The 13,007-nt window shown below is 33.4% G+C and overlaps 3 protein-coding genes across 3 annotated transcripts; all 3 read left to right on the forward strand.

Annotated features, from left to right (window-relative positions):
* The first annotated feature begins 711 nt into the window (after positions 1–711).
* On the forward strand, positions 712–4,476 carry LOC145070434 (putative envelope ADP,ATP carrier protein, chloroplastic). The gene is made up of 10 exons (XM_079017378.1): positions 712–1,173; positions 1,509–1,565; positions 2,069–2,131; positions 2,260–2,316; positions 2,437–2,520; positions 2,609–2,677; positions 2,783–2,895; positions 3,123–3,292; positions 3,912–3,990; positions 4,188–4,476. The coding sequence occupies exons 1-10, from the start codon at positions 829–831 to the stop codon at positions 4,309–4,311; spliced, it is 1,161 nt and encodes a 386-aa protein (XP_078873504.1). The 5' UTR covers positions 712–828; the 3' UTR covers positions 4,312–4,476.
* A 259-nt stretch (positions 4,477–4,735) lies between these two features.
* On the forward strand, positions 4,736–8,885 carry RUS5 (root UVB sensitive protein (Protein of unknown function, DUF647)). Its single transcript, XM_079016771.1, has 15 exons — positions 4,736–5,016; positions 5,356–5,409; positions 5,542–5,675; positions 5,758–5,862; positions 6,171–6,225; positions 6,332–6,378; positions 6,461–6,539; positions 6,708–6,780; positions 6,909–6,998; positions 7,068–7,127; positions 7,252–7,365; positions 7,487–7,547; positions 8,061–8,179; positions 8,309–8,404; positions 8,523–8,885. Exons 1-15 carry the CDS (start codon positions 4,871–4,873, stop codon positions 8,751–8,753), a joined length of 1,464 nt encoding a protein of 487 aa, XP_078872897.1. The 5' UTR covers positions 4,736–4,870; the 3' UTR covers positions 8,754–8,885.
* A 1,306-nt stretch (positions 8,886–10,191) lies between these two features.
* On the forward strand, positions 10,192–13,007 carry OTP84 (Tetratricopeptide repeat (TPR)-like superfamily protein). Its single transcript, XM_079014363.1, has one exon. The coding sequence runs from the start codon at positions 10,300–10,302 to the stop codon at positions 12,922–12,924; it is 2,625 nt and encodes an 874-aa protein (XP_078870489.1). The 5' UTR covers positions 10,192–10,299; the 3' UTR covers positions 12,925–13,007.

Below are 13,007 nucleotides of genomic sequence, written 5' to 3' on the forward strand. Positions count from 1 at the left end.
ACCTTAAACTCTAAGCCCTATTGTGTCGATCTTGAATTTACATCTTGAAGTATTAATCGTGAATCCATTAACCGTAATCTTTATATAGTAAAACAATGTATTTTCAAGATGTTTAATACCTAAGCTTAGGTGGGGCTGTAATGTATATTCATTTTTCCATATATATATATATATATATATATATATATATATATATATATATATATATATATAAAGAGAGAGAGCCCTCTAATTTTAGATTTGTATAAAATATAATTAAACAGAAGGAATCCATAAAATAATAAGAGTAATGAAGTCATTTTATGAGAACCAAGACCCACAAGAAAATAAAACAAAAGCAAGAAATTCAAAAGATGGGCTAAAGTTGTCATTCCACTATATCTCGGATGGTACGGTATGTAATTTACTCTTAATATTATAAATAATCGATAAAAAACATTATAGAAAAGCCAAAAGGTAGAAAAGATTAATAATTAAAAAGTCATTATTGGGGTGCAAATATCGTTTTATAATGTTGTAACTTATAATGTAAAACGTTGTAAATATGTAAGTTATGAATAATTAAAGTAGCAACATAATAGAACCAAGGATACTTTTTGTAATAAAATGAAAATTTATACTCAATTTGTAACTTTTACTATACTATAGGGATCATTATTGTAGTTTAATCTATATTTTTTGAATGTTTATATAAAGTACAAGAAGCAAAACAACAGTATATAGTCCTAACATTTACATTTCTCTGGGTTTTACCTCATCTTCATCCCACCAACTAAAATTCCGTTGTTGATTCTGTTTTCAAGATTCAAATTCACTCTTAAAACCCAAATGATTCCCAGAAACAACCAACCGACATTAATTTGGAAGGACATTCCGGGCCTTGAACCCCTAAAACACGAAGAAAATGACCTCCTGCGGCGTAGATGCGGTGGTAGTGGTGGCCCTGTTCGTTCATTTGGCATTGATTGTTTCGCTTCCGTTTCAATGACAGAGAAGAATAGAGTTGCAGCAACGATTGAATTCACACCCAAGGCACCGCAGCTCATGAAACACCCGCTTGCTATTGTGGCTTTGGTGCCTAAAGAAGCTGCCGTGTTCGCCGCCGGTGCAGTCGCCGGTGCCGCCGCGAAGACCGTTACTGCACCCCTTGACCGGATTAAACTCATCATGCAGGTGAAGTATTGCACCTGATTTCGAAATTTTGTTCGTTTAGTTTACAATTTGAACAATAAGCATCGATCAATTCCAGTTTCTGTTAGCTACCTACTACTCATTAATGTTTTCCGTGATCCGATTTGACATGTTTCGTGAACAATAAATAACTAGGTCTATCAATCTCTTTTTCTTCTTGAATTCTGAAAATAAAAAACCCAATTTTCAAAAAACAGATATGGGTATTCCATTAAAAGATGTTCATGTTATCTTGATTTCTGATAAATTCCATTAAAAAGCTCCTATTTAAGCTTTACACCTCCATTTTCTTGTCTTAATAAGTATTCTTTCTGCAGACTCATGGGCTGAGAGCTGGGCAAGAAACTGCAAAGAAAACAATTGGATTCATAGAGGTATTTTATATCCATATTATCTAGGGCTAGATGCAAGAAATAGCAATGTACTATATTTAACAAATAAATGGAATTACATTGATATTTTTGCATTTAAACCTATTATTTATCCATTATTATATACAAAGTATTCATCTTAATGGTTTTCTGACATGATTTCCATGTTACTTATGTTATTATTGACTCATACTCCATTACTTGTAGAGTTAAATCTTTTGTTCCTTGTGACACATAGTTTAATGGCAATGTTTAACTTTAGTCATATATCTAAAGTTACCCCTTCATAAGTAAAAGATTAGAGGAATATATGCAGTAAATCAATATTGAAAAGAAGATAGAAAGATAAAATAAAAGCATTATTTTGATTAAAACTTGTTTGATAGGTTTCAATTTTCAAGAAACTTGTTAAACACAAATTTCTCACTTTTTTTTTTATTTTTATTATCAACTTATCTCACTTTTATCTAGTGTTAATATTTTAAATTTGTTTGCAAAATTTTCAGGCAGTTGTTTCCATAGGAAAACAAGAAGGTGTAAAAGGGTATTGGAAGGGTAACCTTGCTCAGGTGCTTTACATTATTTGAGGAAATGAAAGGAAAAACATAAAAAAGGGCAAATTTGTAAAATTTAGGACTTAATGAGAAGACACTCATATATAACTTAATTGATTCAGTTATGTCTTATAATTTTTCAGGTGCTACGTATCCTCCCGTATAGTGCAGTCCAACTATTTGCTTATGAGTCTTACAAGGTATGCAAAAACCTTTTCTGATAAAAAGGTGATTTGACCATTTTGCCCTTGTAAAAACAAGGGCAAGATTTTTATTTTTTTAATGATTATTACATTATAAATTGATGTTGAGTTTTGCAGAAACTTTATAGGGGGAAAGATGGTGAGCTTTCTGTTATTGGGAGATTAGCTGCAGGTGCTTCTGCTGGAATGACTTCCACTTTTGTAAGATTTCTCTCTCTTTTTTCATTTTTTATTTTTATTTTTATTTATTTATTGTTTTAAATTAAAATTCCTTAATATGTTTTTTTAGGTGACATATCCATTAGATGTCCTTCGATTACGAATGGCAGTTGATCCTGGATATCAAACAATCACAAATGTAAGATTTATGTCTACTTATTAACGATTTATTTATTTATAAAAACATATAACCTTTTTTTTTTATTTTTATTTTTATAAATAAATAAACCATAATTTTAATCAGGTTGTTGTAAGGATGCTAAAAGAGGAAGGAATCGGATCTTTCTACAGAGGACTTGTACCTTCTCTCATTGGAATAGCCCCTTATGTTGCAGTCAACTTTTGCGTGTTTGACTTGTGAGCTTCCTATTAAATATATTTACATTTAACCCCCTCAACTATTGGTTTTTACTGTTTTAGCCACTTAACTATTTTCTTTACTGATTAAACCATTAATCACTATAGAAAATCCATAAGAAAATGCTCTACTGTCTCCAACATATTTGATTTTGGATCCTAAACATGACTTGTTTGACCAATAGCCGAGGGTATTTTGGTAATTAACAATGAATGTATATAAATAGGGTGAAAAAGTCTTTGCCAGAAAAGTTCAGAAACAAAACTGAAGCATCACTAGTGACAGCTTTTGTAGCAGCTACTATTGCCACTGTAACTTGCTACCCTTTGGATACTATAAGAAGACAAATGCAAATGAGGGGTACTCCTTATAAAACAGTTTTGGAGGCTTTTCCAGGTAATTTTCTTACTATAAATAGCAACCTACTTTCTTTTATTTATTTACAATATACACCCTTCTACTTTCATTTCTTCTTATTACATCATTTCACTTTGAAAAACTTATCAATGTCAACAACTTATTTTCTGTGTGTTTTCTGGATTAAACCTCAATGTTATTTTTTGCCTGAAAAAGACCTTGTATTTTTTCATTTTTTCCGAAAAAAACCCTCGAATTTGTATTTTTTCCGAAAAAACCCCTCAATCTTCTAAATGCTTCCAAATAAACCCTCAATTTTTTAGTTTTTCTCGAAAAACCCTCATGTTTTACAATTTTTTTGGAAAAAATTGACTAAAAGGGCCGGATTGGAAAAAAGAAAAAAATTCAAGGTCTTTTTCGGGAAAAAAAATAAACTTACAAAATATAAGGTCTTTTATGAGATTAATAAAAAAGAAATCTTAGTAAGATGTTGTAACAAACAAATAAATGAAAATGCATTGATATTTCTTGCATTAAGCCTTAAAAACGTATGTTTGTTCAAATGTGAGGTATTAAATTTTTCTTTAAAACACTTGTTTCCACTAAATTTCACAAAAAAAAAACATCATTAATTGTATAATTGGATTATTTTATGTAGGTATTATTGCTCGTGATGGTGTTGCTGGATTATATAGAGGTTTTGTGCCAAATGCATTAAAAACGTTACCAAACAGCAGGTTTACTTTTATTAACTTTTTTATCCCCTTAAAATTTAAATCCATGTCTATTTTCCTTTTTTCTTTATTAACTTTTGTCTGGATATTAGAAAAAAAAAGATATGGAAGGAAAAAAGCTGAGGGTAAATTTGTAAGAAAGATTAAGTAAAAAAAAGGAAATGACCAATTTGACCTTCCATTTTGTTTGGTTCTTGCAGCATTAGGTTAACAACCTTTGATGCTTTGAAACGATTGATTTCAGCAAGTGAGAAAGAGTATCAAAGAATCTTGGAGGAAAATAGTAATGAACAAAAGCAAGGTTCATGTAGTTCCACAAGTTGAGTTATTTATTTGATTTGTTGTAAATCTTTTGGCCATTATAATATATATAAAAAAGTGACTCTGGCACAAAAAGCAACTTTGTGATGTGTAATGCCTCTTTCTTATTCATGTGATGTTGTAATATAACTTGTTATAAGTAATCATTATAATATGCTTTTCTCCATATATTTTAGACCTAGTATTCTTTTTCGATATTCAATGAATAATAAAAGGAATATACAAAAACCAATATATTCTAAATCTTTTAGATGAAATTTCGTAGATTTTTTCTTTGGTTTATTTTAAACCGCTAATAAAAAAAGAGACAAATGAACATATTCATAAAAAAAATGAAATATTTATATATGTATTTAAATTTAAGTATATTATATAAAAATAATCGAATAGAAACGAAAATAGAAATCAATTTTTAATAAATAGAGTAATAACCGATCAGGTAACCTCAACCCACCATCGAAGGTCTTGCTGCTTTGTCTCCTTCCACAAAAATGGAGAGAAAGCTCGAATCAGTTATAAACCCTAAACCCCTCTAATCATAGCTCCCATTTCCTACTACAAAATGTCATTCGCTTTGCAGCTCTCCTTCCCAAATTTCGATTTTAACACTGCCACTAGGCCGCAGAGGATTCAATTTGTATGCAACTCTTCTTCTAAGCAAACTAATTCTTCGAAACAAGAGTCTGAAGATGATACTCAACGTACAAGGTATTGCTTACACCTTCATCTCCTTACAGTTTTTCTCGTTACGTAGAAGGAAAAAAGATATGGTTCTATTCTTTGCGTTTATTTCTTCATTGTGCGATTGTACGTTAATTTGGCACAGCGTCCATTGGGTCAATGGGATTACACAGTTCATCCATTTTCAATGTGTTATGGAAACGGATTCAAGTAGCAAAAGCACTTTTATCCAAATAAAAAATTTCATTGAGATTGTGCTGCATTGCTATCCAGTTCCCCTGGTGTAATTGTTCCTGAGGGTTGAGGATCCTTCTAGATATATGTTTTCATTTCCGATTTGTAGGTTTATGTGTTTTTTGGTTGTAGTGATGAGCATAGGGTTGTTTTGGTGGAAAGATATGGGAATGGAACTTCAAAGAGGTAATTTACATTTGCATTTCTTGAAGTATCTATGTGAAAAAATCACTCTACATTGTAGATGCCAACCAAATATGCTGTTCAAATTCCTTTTGTCTTATAATACTCTTATTTCCTGATGTTCCTATAAGTCAGGTATATACTGGATGACAAGTTTCACCTTACAACATTTCTTGAAGATGACACCAAATCTAATGGATATTCTTCAAAAGAATTGCCATGGCTTCCTGATATAGTTAAAGATTTTGTTCTTCCTGCTGGCTTCCCAGGTTTGTTCCTTTTTTCATTTTCACATCATATGGTAACTCTAACGTGTTTCTTCTCTAATTCTTTTTTTTTGTTCAAAATCAGGATCTGTTTCAGATGATTACTTGGAATACATGTTGTTACAGTTTCCAACCAATGTCACTGGATGGATTTGTCACACATTGGTCACTTCAAGTCTTCTAAAGGCATGTCAATCTAACTCAAGCCAGTACTTCTGATTGGGTATCAATCTAACTTGCTACCTTTTTTCTAATTCTTCTTTCTTTCTTTCTTTTCATTAGCAAACAAACATTTTGATTCCCTAATCTAATTTCCTCTACTTCTTGTTCCCTTTGTTTTTCATTTCAGTCATCTCTTTTTATTCTTTTGTAATTATCATCATCTTTTTGCTCTATGTCTAGTACTTAAGGCTGAATCATAGATTTTGTAATTATAATGCTCTTTGATTATCGTTTTTTTTTTTTATAAAATTCTGTGCATTTATATAATACAGGCAGTTGGTTTGGACTATTCTTCTGGAACCACAGCTGCAGCTTCTGCTGCTGCCATCAGGTGATTTTCTATATAGATACTACTATAATAGTATAATTGCAAGAATTTCTTTTTAGGGTTAAAGATATGATTATATAACTTTAACATATTTACCAAAAACATGTAGATGGGTATCAAAAGATGGGATTGGTGCCATTGGGCGTTTTTTCATTGGTAGGTTTTCTTGAAAATCTCATAAATGGATAAAAAAACACCAAATTTATACATTAATCAATAACCATGATGCATTTCACAGGTGGAAGATTTGGAAATCTTTTTGATGATGATCCAAAACAATGGCGTATGTATGCAGACTTCATTGGAAGTGCTGGAAGGTGACTAATGGATTTTTTCTGTTATTTTTTTTTAATAAAGCATTGAACTTTAAAAAGTATACCTAATTATAGCATTGTAATTTGAATGACATTGCTATAATCAGGTAAAATTTTCAAAATAATAAGAAGAAGAAATTTAAAATTAATTTGTTTTAATGTGATATGCAGCATCTTTGATCTCACTACACCTCTCTATCCTGCATATTTCCTGCCACTAGCATCTCTAGGGAATCTTGCAAAGGTATGCAAATTTACAAGATTGACCGAATAACAAAAGCATTAAAAGTTAAAAAATAATATTGATTTTCTTTGCTGTGTGCTTTAAAACTTTTAGAAGTTCATTTGATTAATATTTGATAACTTGAATAGGCTGTGGCAAGAGGGCTAAAGGATCCTTCACTTCGTGTGATTCAAAATCATTTTGCTATTTCAGGCAATCTTGGGGATGTGGCAGCAAAGGTAAAAGGGTATTTTCGTCATTTTAACCAAATTATTTTTACTTTTGTGAGTGACTTAAATATTTTTCAGGAAGAAGTTTGGGAAGTATCTGCACAACTCCTTGGCCTTGGTCTTGGCATATTGGTCTTGGTATGTATGTCATTGTTTTTATTAGGTGTAAACACAACAAATAAAATACCTAACAAAGGTCGTAAAAGGGTATATTGGTCATTTTGAGAGGAAGTGATGTAACTCTATATTAACCTTATTGCAGTCTACACCAGGTGTTGTGAAATCATATCCAGTTTTAGCATCAACATGGATGACTATTCGCCTTCTTCACCTTTGGCTTCGTTACCTCTCTCTTTCAGTTCTTCAGTTTGACTCAGTCAGATAAATTATTTTATTTATTTTTTAATTATTTGTGTAATTTAGGAGGATATTCAATATTGTACTCTGAATTGTTTTTTTGTAGAATTTTTGACATTAGTTTTTTTTTTTTTTTTCAGGTAAATCTAAAACGTGCCCGGATATTGGTTAACTTGCATGTTTCAAACTCCAAAGTTCTAGGTAAATTTTTTACCTATAATAGCAACTTACTTTAGTTTTTACTTATAATATAGGTTTTGTGTAGTAAATTTTAAAATCTGGGCCAAAAGTGTAATTTAGGATGAATTCGTAACAAAATTTTGAAATTTTGGCCAAAAGTGTAAAATTTGGGCCAAATTTGTAATAAGTTTCAAAATTTGGGCCAAAAGTGTAATTTAGGATGAATTCATAGCAAATTTTTGAAATTTTGGCCAAAAGTGTAAAATTTGGACCAAATTTGTAATATGTTTCAAAATCTGGGCCAAAAGTGTTATTTAGGATGAATTCGTAACAAAATTTTGAAATTTTGGCCAAAAGTGTAAAATTTGGACCAAATTTGTATTAAGTTTCGAAATCTGGGACAAAAGTGTAAATTTTCAAAGTTGGATGACCTGTAAACCGGGTAAAAGAGTCAAAATGAATACAATTTCCGGTTTTTGGGACTTAATTGACTAAAAATAAAAGATAAGGACTAAAAATGTATTTTGGATTTAGGATGTGAGGAATGCAATAAAATGGAGAATATCTTATCATGGGAGAAATTTTCGGTTCCACAAATTGCCTTTGGTGTGCCTTTTTCTGACATGCTTGTTGGAGAAAGATCAGGCCTCAAGGTATCACCTCATATTCTTTTCACACTCAACCTTTTAATGATGTTTCCATTACATGCCACATAAATGCCATGTCAGCAAAACCTAGGGGTTAAAGAAACATAAACTAATTCATAATTTTTTTTTTGGTAGGTGAAGATGCTTCTGAAACTGTATGCTAAGGAAAAATATATTCTTGTGGTGAACCAACAGCCTTTCAAGGATTTTGAGACCCTTGTCTGCTTTAAGGTATCCCACCACCACCACCATTACCACCACCACCACCGCCACTACCACCACCACCACATGTGATTAAATGTCTGATTATCTAATTTTGGTTTTTCTTGTTATATTATAAAAATGACAGGAAGGAGCCACTAGTCTCTCGGTGCTTCGAAGTGTTTGGCAGACATATTGGCTGTATAAGAATCAAGACAAGCGAAAAGATGGTTTTGATGATCTGAAAGAAAGTCTGAATGAACTTAATGATCAATTTGAGAACTTTTTACAACAATTGAGAGACGTTGGATGGGACATTGATCAAATAAACTTGAAAGTTCGTAAGGATGTTTCTATCCAAGAATTGCATGTGGATTAATCGTGTTTTGGAGTCCAAGGCTTTTTCTTTTTCTTCTTCTTTTTTTGAACATATGAATGGATCCACTATATACAATGTTGGATGTCAATAAGACATGTTATCAATAAAATATAGCAATTTTTTTGTTTTGTAGTTTTATGAAAATTTATATACTAGTGGTCGTTAAGGGAAGAGAACTTGTTCTAACATTTTAATGAAGTATCCAATACATTCCATGTCGGCAAAATTTAATTGATTGCTTAACGCTTAAACTGGTCAGTAGATTAAAATTCTATCCGGATGAAATTCTTATATGTGAAAAAAACAACTTATTATGAAGAAAAATAATATACTTGGTCTAACAAGAGGCTGAGTTTGTGTAAGATTACTGAGATACAAACTATTTGATATCACATTTAAAAGCATCTAACTTGCTTAGTTACAGAGATATGACTATTTGATACCAAATTTAAAAGCCTTTGATTTTGTCATGACTCTTTGATATGCCTCTTAGATTCAAGGCAATGGGTGACAGTCTAGGGGTGAGCGCGGTGCGGTTCGGTGCGGTTATTAGCTAAAACCTCACCACTAATCGCAAATACTGTTAATCCATTTTCAAAACCGCTTGGTGCGGTTATTTTTACGGTGCGGTTAGGCGGTTATTTTTGTGGTGCGGTTTTGTTTTTTTTGTGTTGCGGTTATTAATCGTATGGATTTTGTGCAGTTATTTTGTATGGTTTTTAACCATAGTTTAGAGCTCAAACGGTTTTAGGAGTTCAAACATATTAGTTGTAATAAAAAAAAACATAAGGTATAAGACAATTAACTTAAATCACAAACAACTAATATCTTAAAACTGTCAAATCAATAATAATTAACAATAAATATCTTAAAATTATCTAATTTCATCATTTTTCAAAATTAAACATAAGAAAAAAACCAACATTTTTGTCTTCTCGTATTTTATCCATCTTTCATCCATGAAACTTGTCTTATTTTTAATATTTAATATATTAATAACTAATTAAAAAAATTGTATATAATATATGCGGCGCGATGCGTTTTTTTTTTTGCGATTTTTGAAAACTAATAACCGCACCGCACCGCAAATTTGCGATTTTTGAAAAACAGAAAACCTCACCATCGGTTTTTATTGCGGTTGTGGTTTTTACGGTTAATTTTAGTTGCGGTGCGATTTTTGCTCACCCATAAGCGACAAGGTGTGACCTAGTCAAACTTTGATTTAATCAAATCTGAATGAACCAAACAACTTAGTGTATGGGAGAAAAAATTGATAGACATATATATATTAAACAAATGAAAAAAAATATGTTATTTGACCATGATCTTTAAATACACAAATATAAACCAATAGTGAATTATTTTTGAAAGGCTTATTTTTAACATAAAACTTATTATTTTTCTTGAAAGTTCTAATTATTTTTATCAAGATGTTCTGGACTTGTGCAAGTGTGGATGAGATTTTTCTGGTAAGGATCAAATTTCCCTCCATCTCCTTCCTCTCTTCTTGGGAAAAGGAACAGAGGAGCTTTGAATTTAACCACCAATGTCCGCATTTACAATCTCCCTCCCTTTTCAAACTCCCCACCAACAACAAAACCCCATCAACAAAAACCACAGCTTTCGCTCCCCTCCTAAACCCCCTTCATCAAATCAAAAACCCACATCAGATTCACGCTCATATTCCTCATGGATCGAACAACTTCGATCCCACACCCGTTCAGGCAACTTCCACGAAGCCATCTCCGTCTACATCGACATGACCACCGCCGGTCTCCGCCCCAACAACTTCGCTTTCCCGGCTGTTTTAAAAGCAGTTACAGAGATTCAGGACTTCAATTTGGGTGAACAGGTTCATGGTGTTGTTGTTAAACTTGGGTACGATGCATCTTCAGTGACTGTTGCGAATACGCTCTTGAATATGTACGGGAAATGTGGGGGTTTAAACGATGTCGTCAAGGTGTTCGACAAAATTACTGAAAGAGATAAAGTGTCATGGAACACTTTTATAGCTTCGTTATGTAGGTTAGAAGAATGGGAGCTTGCTTTGGATATGTTTAGGCGAATGCAATTTGATGATAAAGTGGAACCCAATTCATTTACCTTGGTCAGCATGTCGCTTGCTTGTTCAAATCTTGAAAATCGCCATGGTGTCATGCTTGGGAAGCAAGTTCATGCTTACAGTTTAAAAATCGGGGACACCATGAGTTTTACAAACAATTCTTTGATGTCTATGTACGCAAAACTAGGAAGAATTCAAGATTCAGTTTCGCTATTTGAGATGTTTCCTGGAAAAAATATAATTTCTTGGAACACCATGATAAGCTCACTCTCACAACAAGATCGATTTCAGGAAGCCATGGCTGTCTTCAAGCTCATGATTCTTGAAGAAATGAAGCCCGATGGAGTCACAATTTCAAGTGTTCTTCCTGCTTGTTCTCATTTGGAGTTATTACATCATGGGAAACAAATTCATGCTTATGCAATAAGAAACAATAATTTGATTGAAAACTCATACGTTTCTAGTGCTTTAATCGACATGTACTGCAATTGCAGAGAAATTACAATCGCCCGTAAAGTTTTCGATCGTCTCGTAAACCGGAGCCTTGCAAATTGGAACGCGATGCTTGCGGGTTACACACAGAACGGATTTTACGATTCTGCCCTTGTTCTTTTCTTCAAAATGATGGAGTTTTCTGGGCTTTCTGCTAACCCTACAACAATGGCGAGTGTAATTCCTGCTTCTGTCCACTGTGAATCTTTTCATGACAAAGAAGGCATGCATGGGTTCATCGTCAAAATGGGGTTTTCAAAAGACGGGTATGTGCAAAACGCGCTAATCGACTTGTATTCCCGAATTGGGAAAATCGACATTTCAAGAAACATTTTTGATAGATTGGAGATTAAAGATACGGTTTCTTGGAATACAATGATTACAGGATACGTCGTTTGTGGATTCCATGAACACGCGTTAGATTTGCTGCATAAAATGAATCAAAGAGATGAAACCCACGAGCAAAACCTTGAAAAGGTAACATGTAAGCCTAATTCAATAACCCTAATGACTGTTCTTCCAGGTTGTGCAGCCTTGGCTGCTTTAGCAAAAGGTAAAGAAATCCATTCTTACGCAATTAGAAATCTTTTGGCCACGGATGTGGCAGTTGGAAGTGCCCTAACTGATATGTATGCAAAATGCGGGTGTTTAAACTTCGCCCGCAACGTGTTCGATGAAATGCCTGTGAGAAACGTGATCACATGGAATGTAATGTTCATGGCGTATGGTATGCACGGGAAAGGAGACGTCGCCATGTCACTTTTCAACCACATGGTGGCTGAAATCAACCCTAACGAAGTTACCTTCATTTCACTATTCGCAGCATGTAGCCATTCGGGCATGGTGGATGAAGGTCTAGAATTGTTCCATAAAATGAAAGACAAATACGGGGTTGACCCAACCGAAGATCATTACGGGTGTGTGGTTGACTTGCTAGGTCGAGCCGGGCGGCTAGCCGAAGCACACGAGCTGATAACCAAAATGCCACCACGGTTCAAGAAACTTGGTGCATGGAGTAGCCTACTTGGTGCTTGTTGGATTCACCAAAATGTGGACCTAGGGGAGATCGCGGCTCGAAATCTACTGGAATTCGAGCCGGATGTCGCCAGCCACTACGTGTTACTATCAAATATCTACTCGTCCGCAGGGTTTTGGAAAAAAGCAACCGAAGTACGAAAAACAATGATTAAAAACGGGGTTAAGAAAGAACCGGGGTGCAGTTGGATTGAGTTTGATGATGAAGTGCATAAATTTATGGCGGGGGATTTTTCACACCCGCAAAGTGAGAAAATTCATGGATTTCTTGAAAAGTTATTGGAGAGATTGAAACAAGAAGGGTATGTGCCCGATACTTCGTGTGTTCTTCATGATGTGAACGAAGATGAAAAGGAGAGTTTGCTTTGTGGACATAGTGAGAGGTTGGCTATAGCATTTGGGTTGATTAATATGCCACCGGGTGTCACGATTCGAGTTGCGAAAAATCTTAGGGTTTGTAATGATTGCCATTCAGCGATTAAGTTTATTTCGAAGGTTGTTGGGAGGGAGATTGTTGTGAGGGATGTTCGAAGGTTTCATTGTTTTAAAGATGGGAATTGTTCGTGTGGTGATTATTGGTGAGACTAGTATTAGGGCAACTTGTAAGGAAATAGCAATGCATTTTACTTTATTTTTTATATGGGTAATTTATTTTGTATTTGATC

This window comes from Lactuca serriola, chromosome 8, assembly GCF_051521515.1.
Source record: "Lactuca serriola cultivar US96UC23 chromosome 8, Lser_US96UC23_V15, whole genome shotgun sequence".
Taxonomy (NCBI): Eukaryota; Viridiplantae; Streptophyta; class Magnoliopsida; order Asterales; family Asteraceae; genus Lactuca; species Lactuca serriola.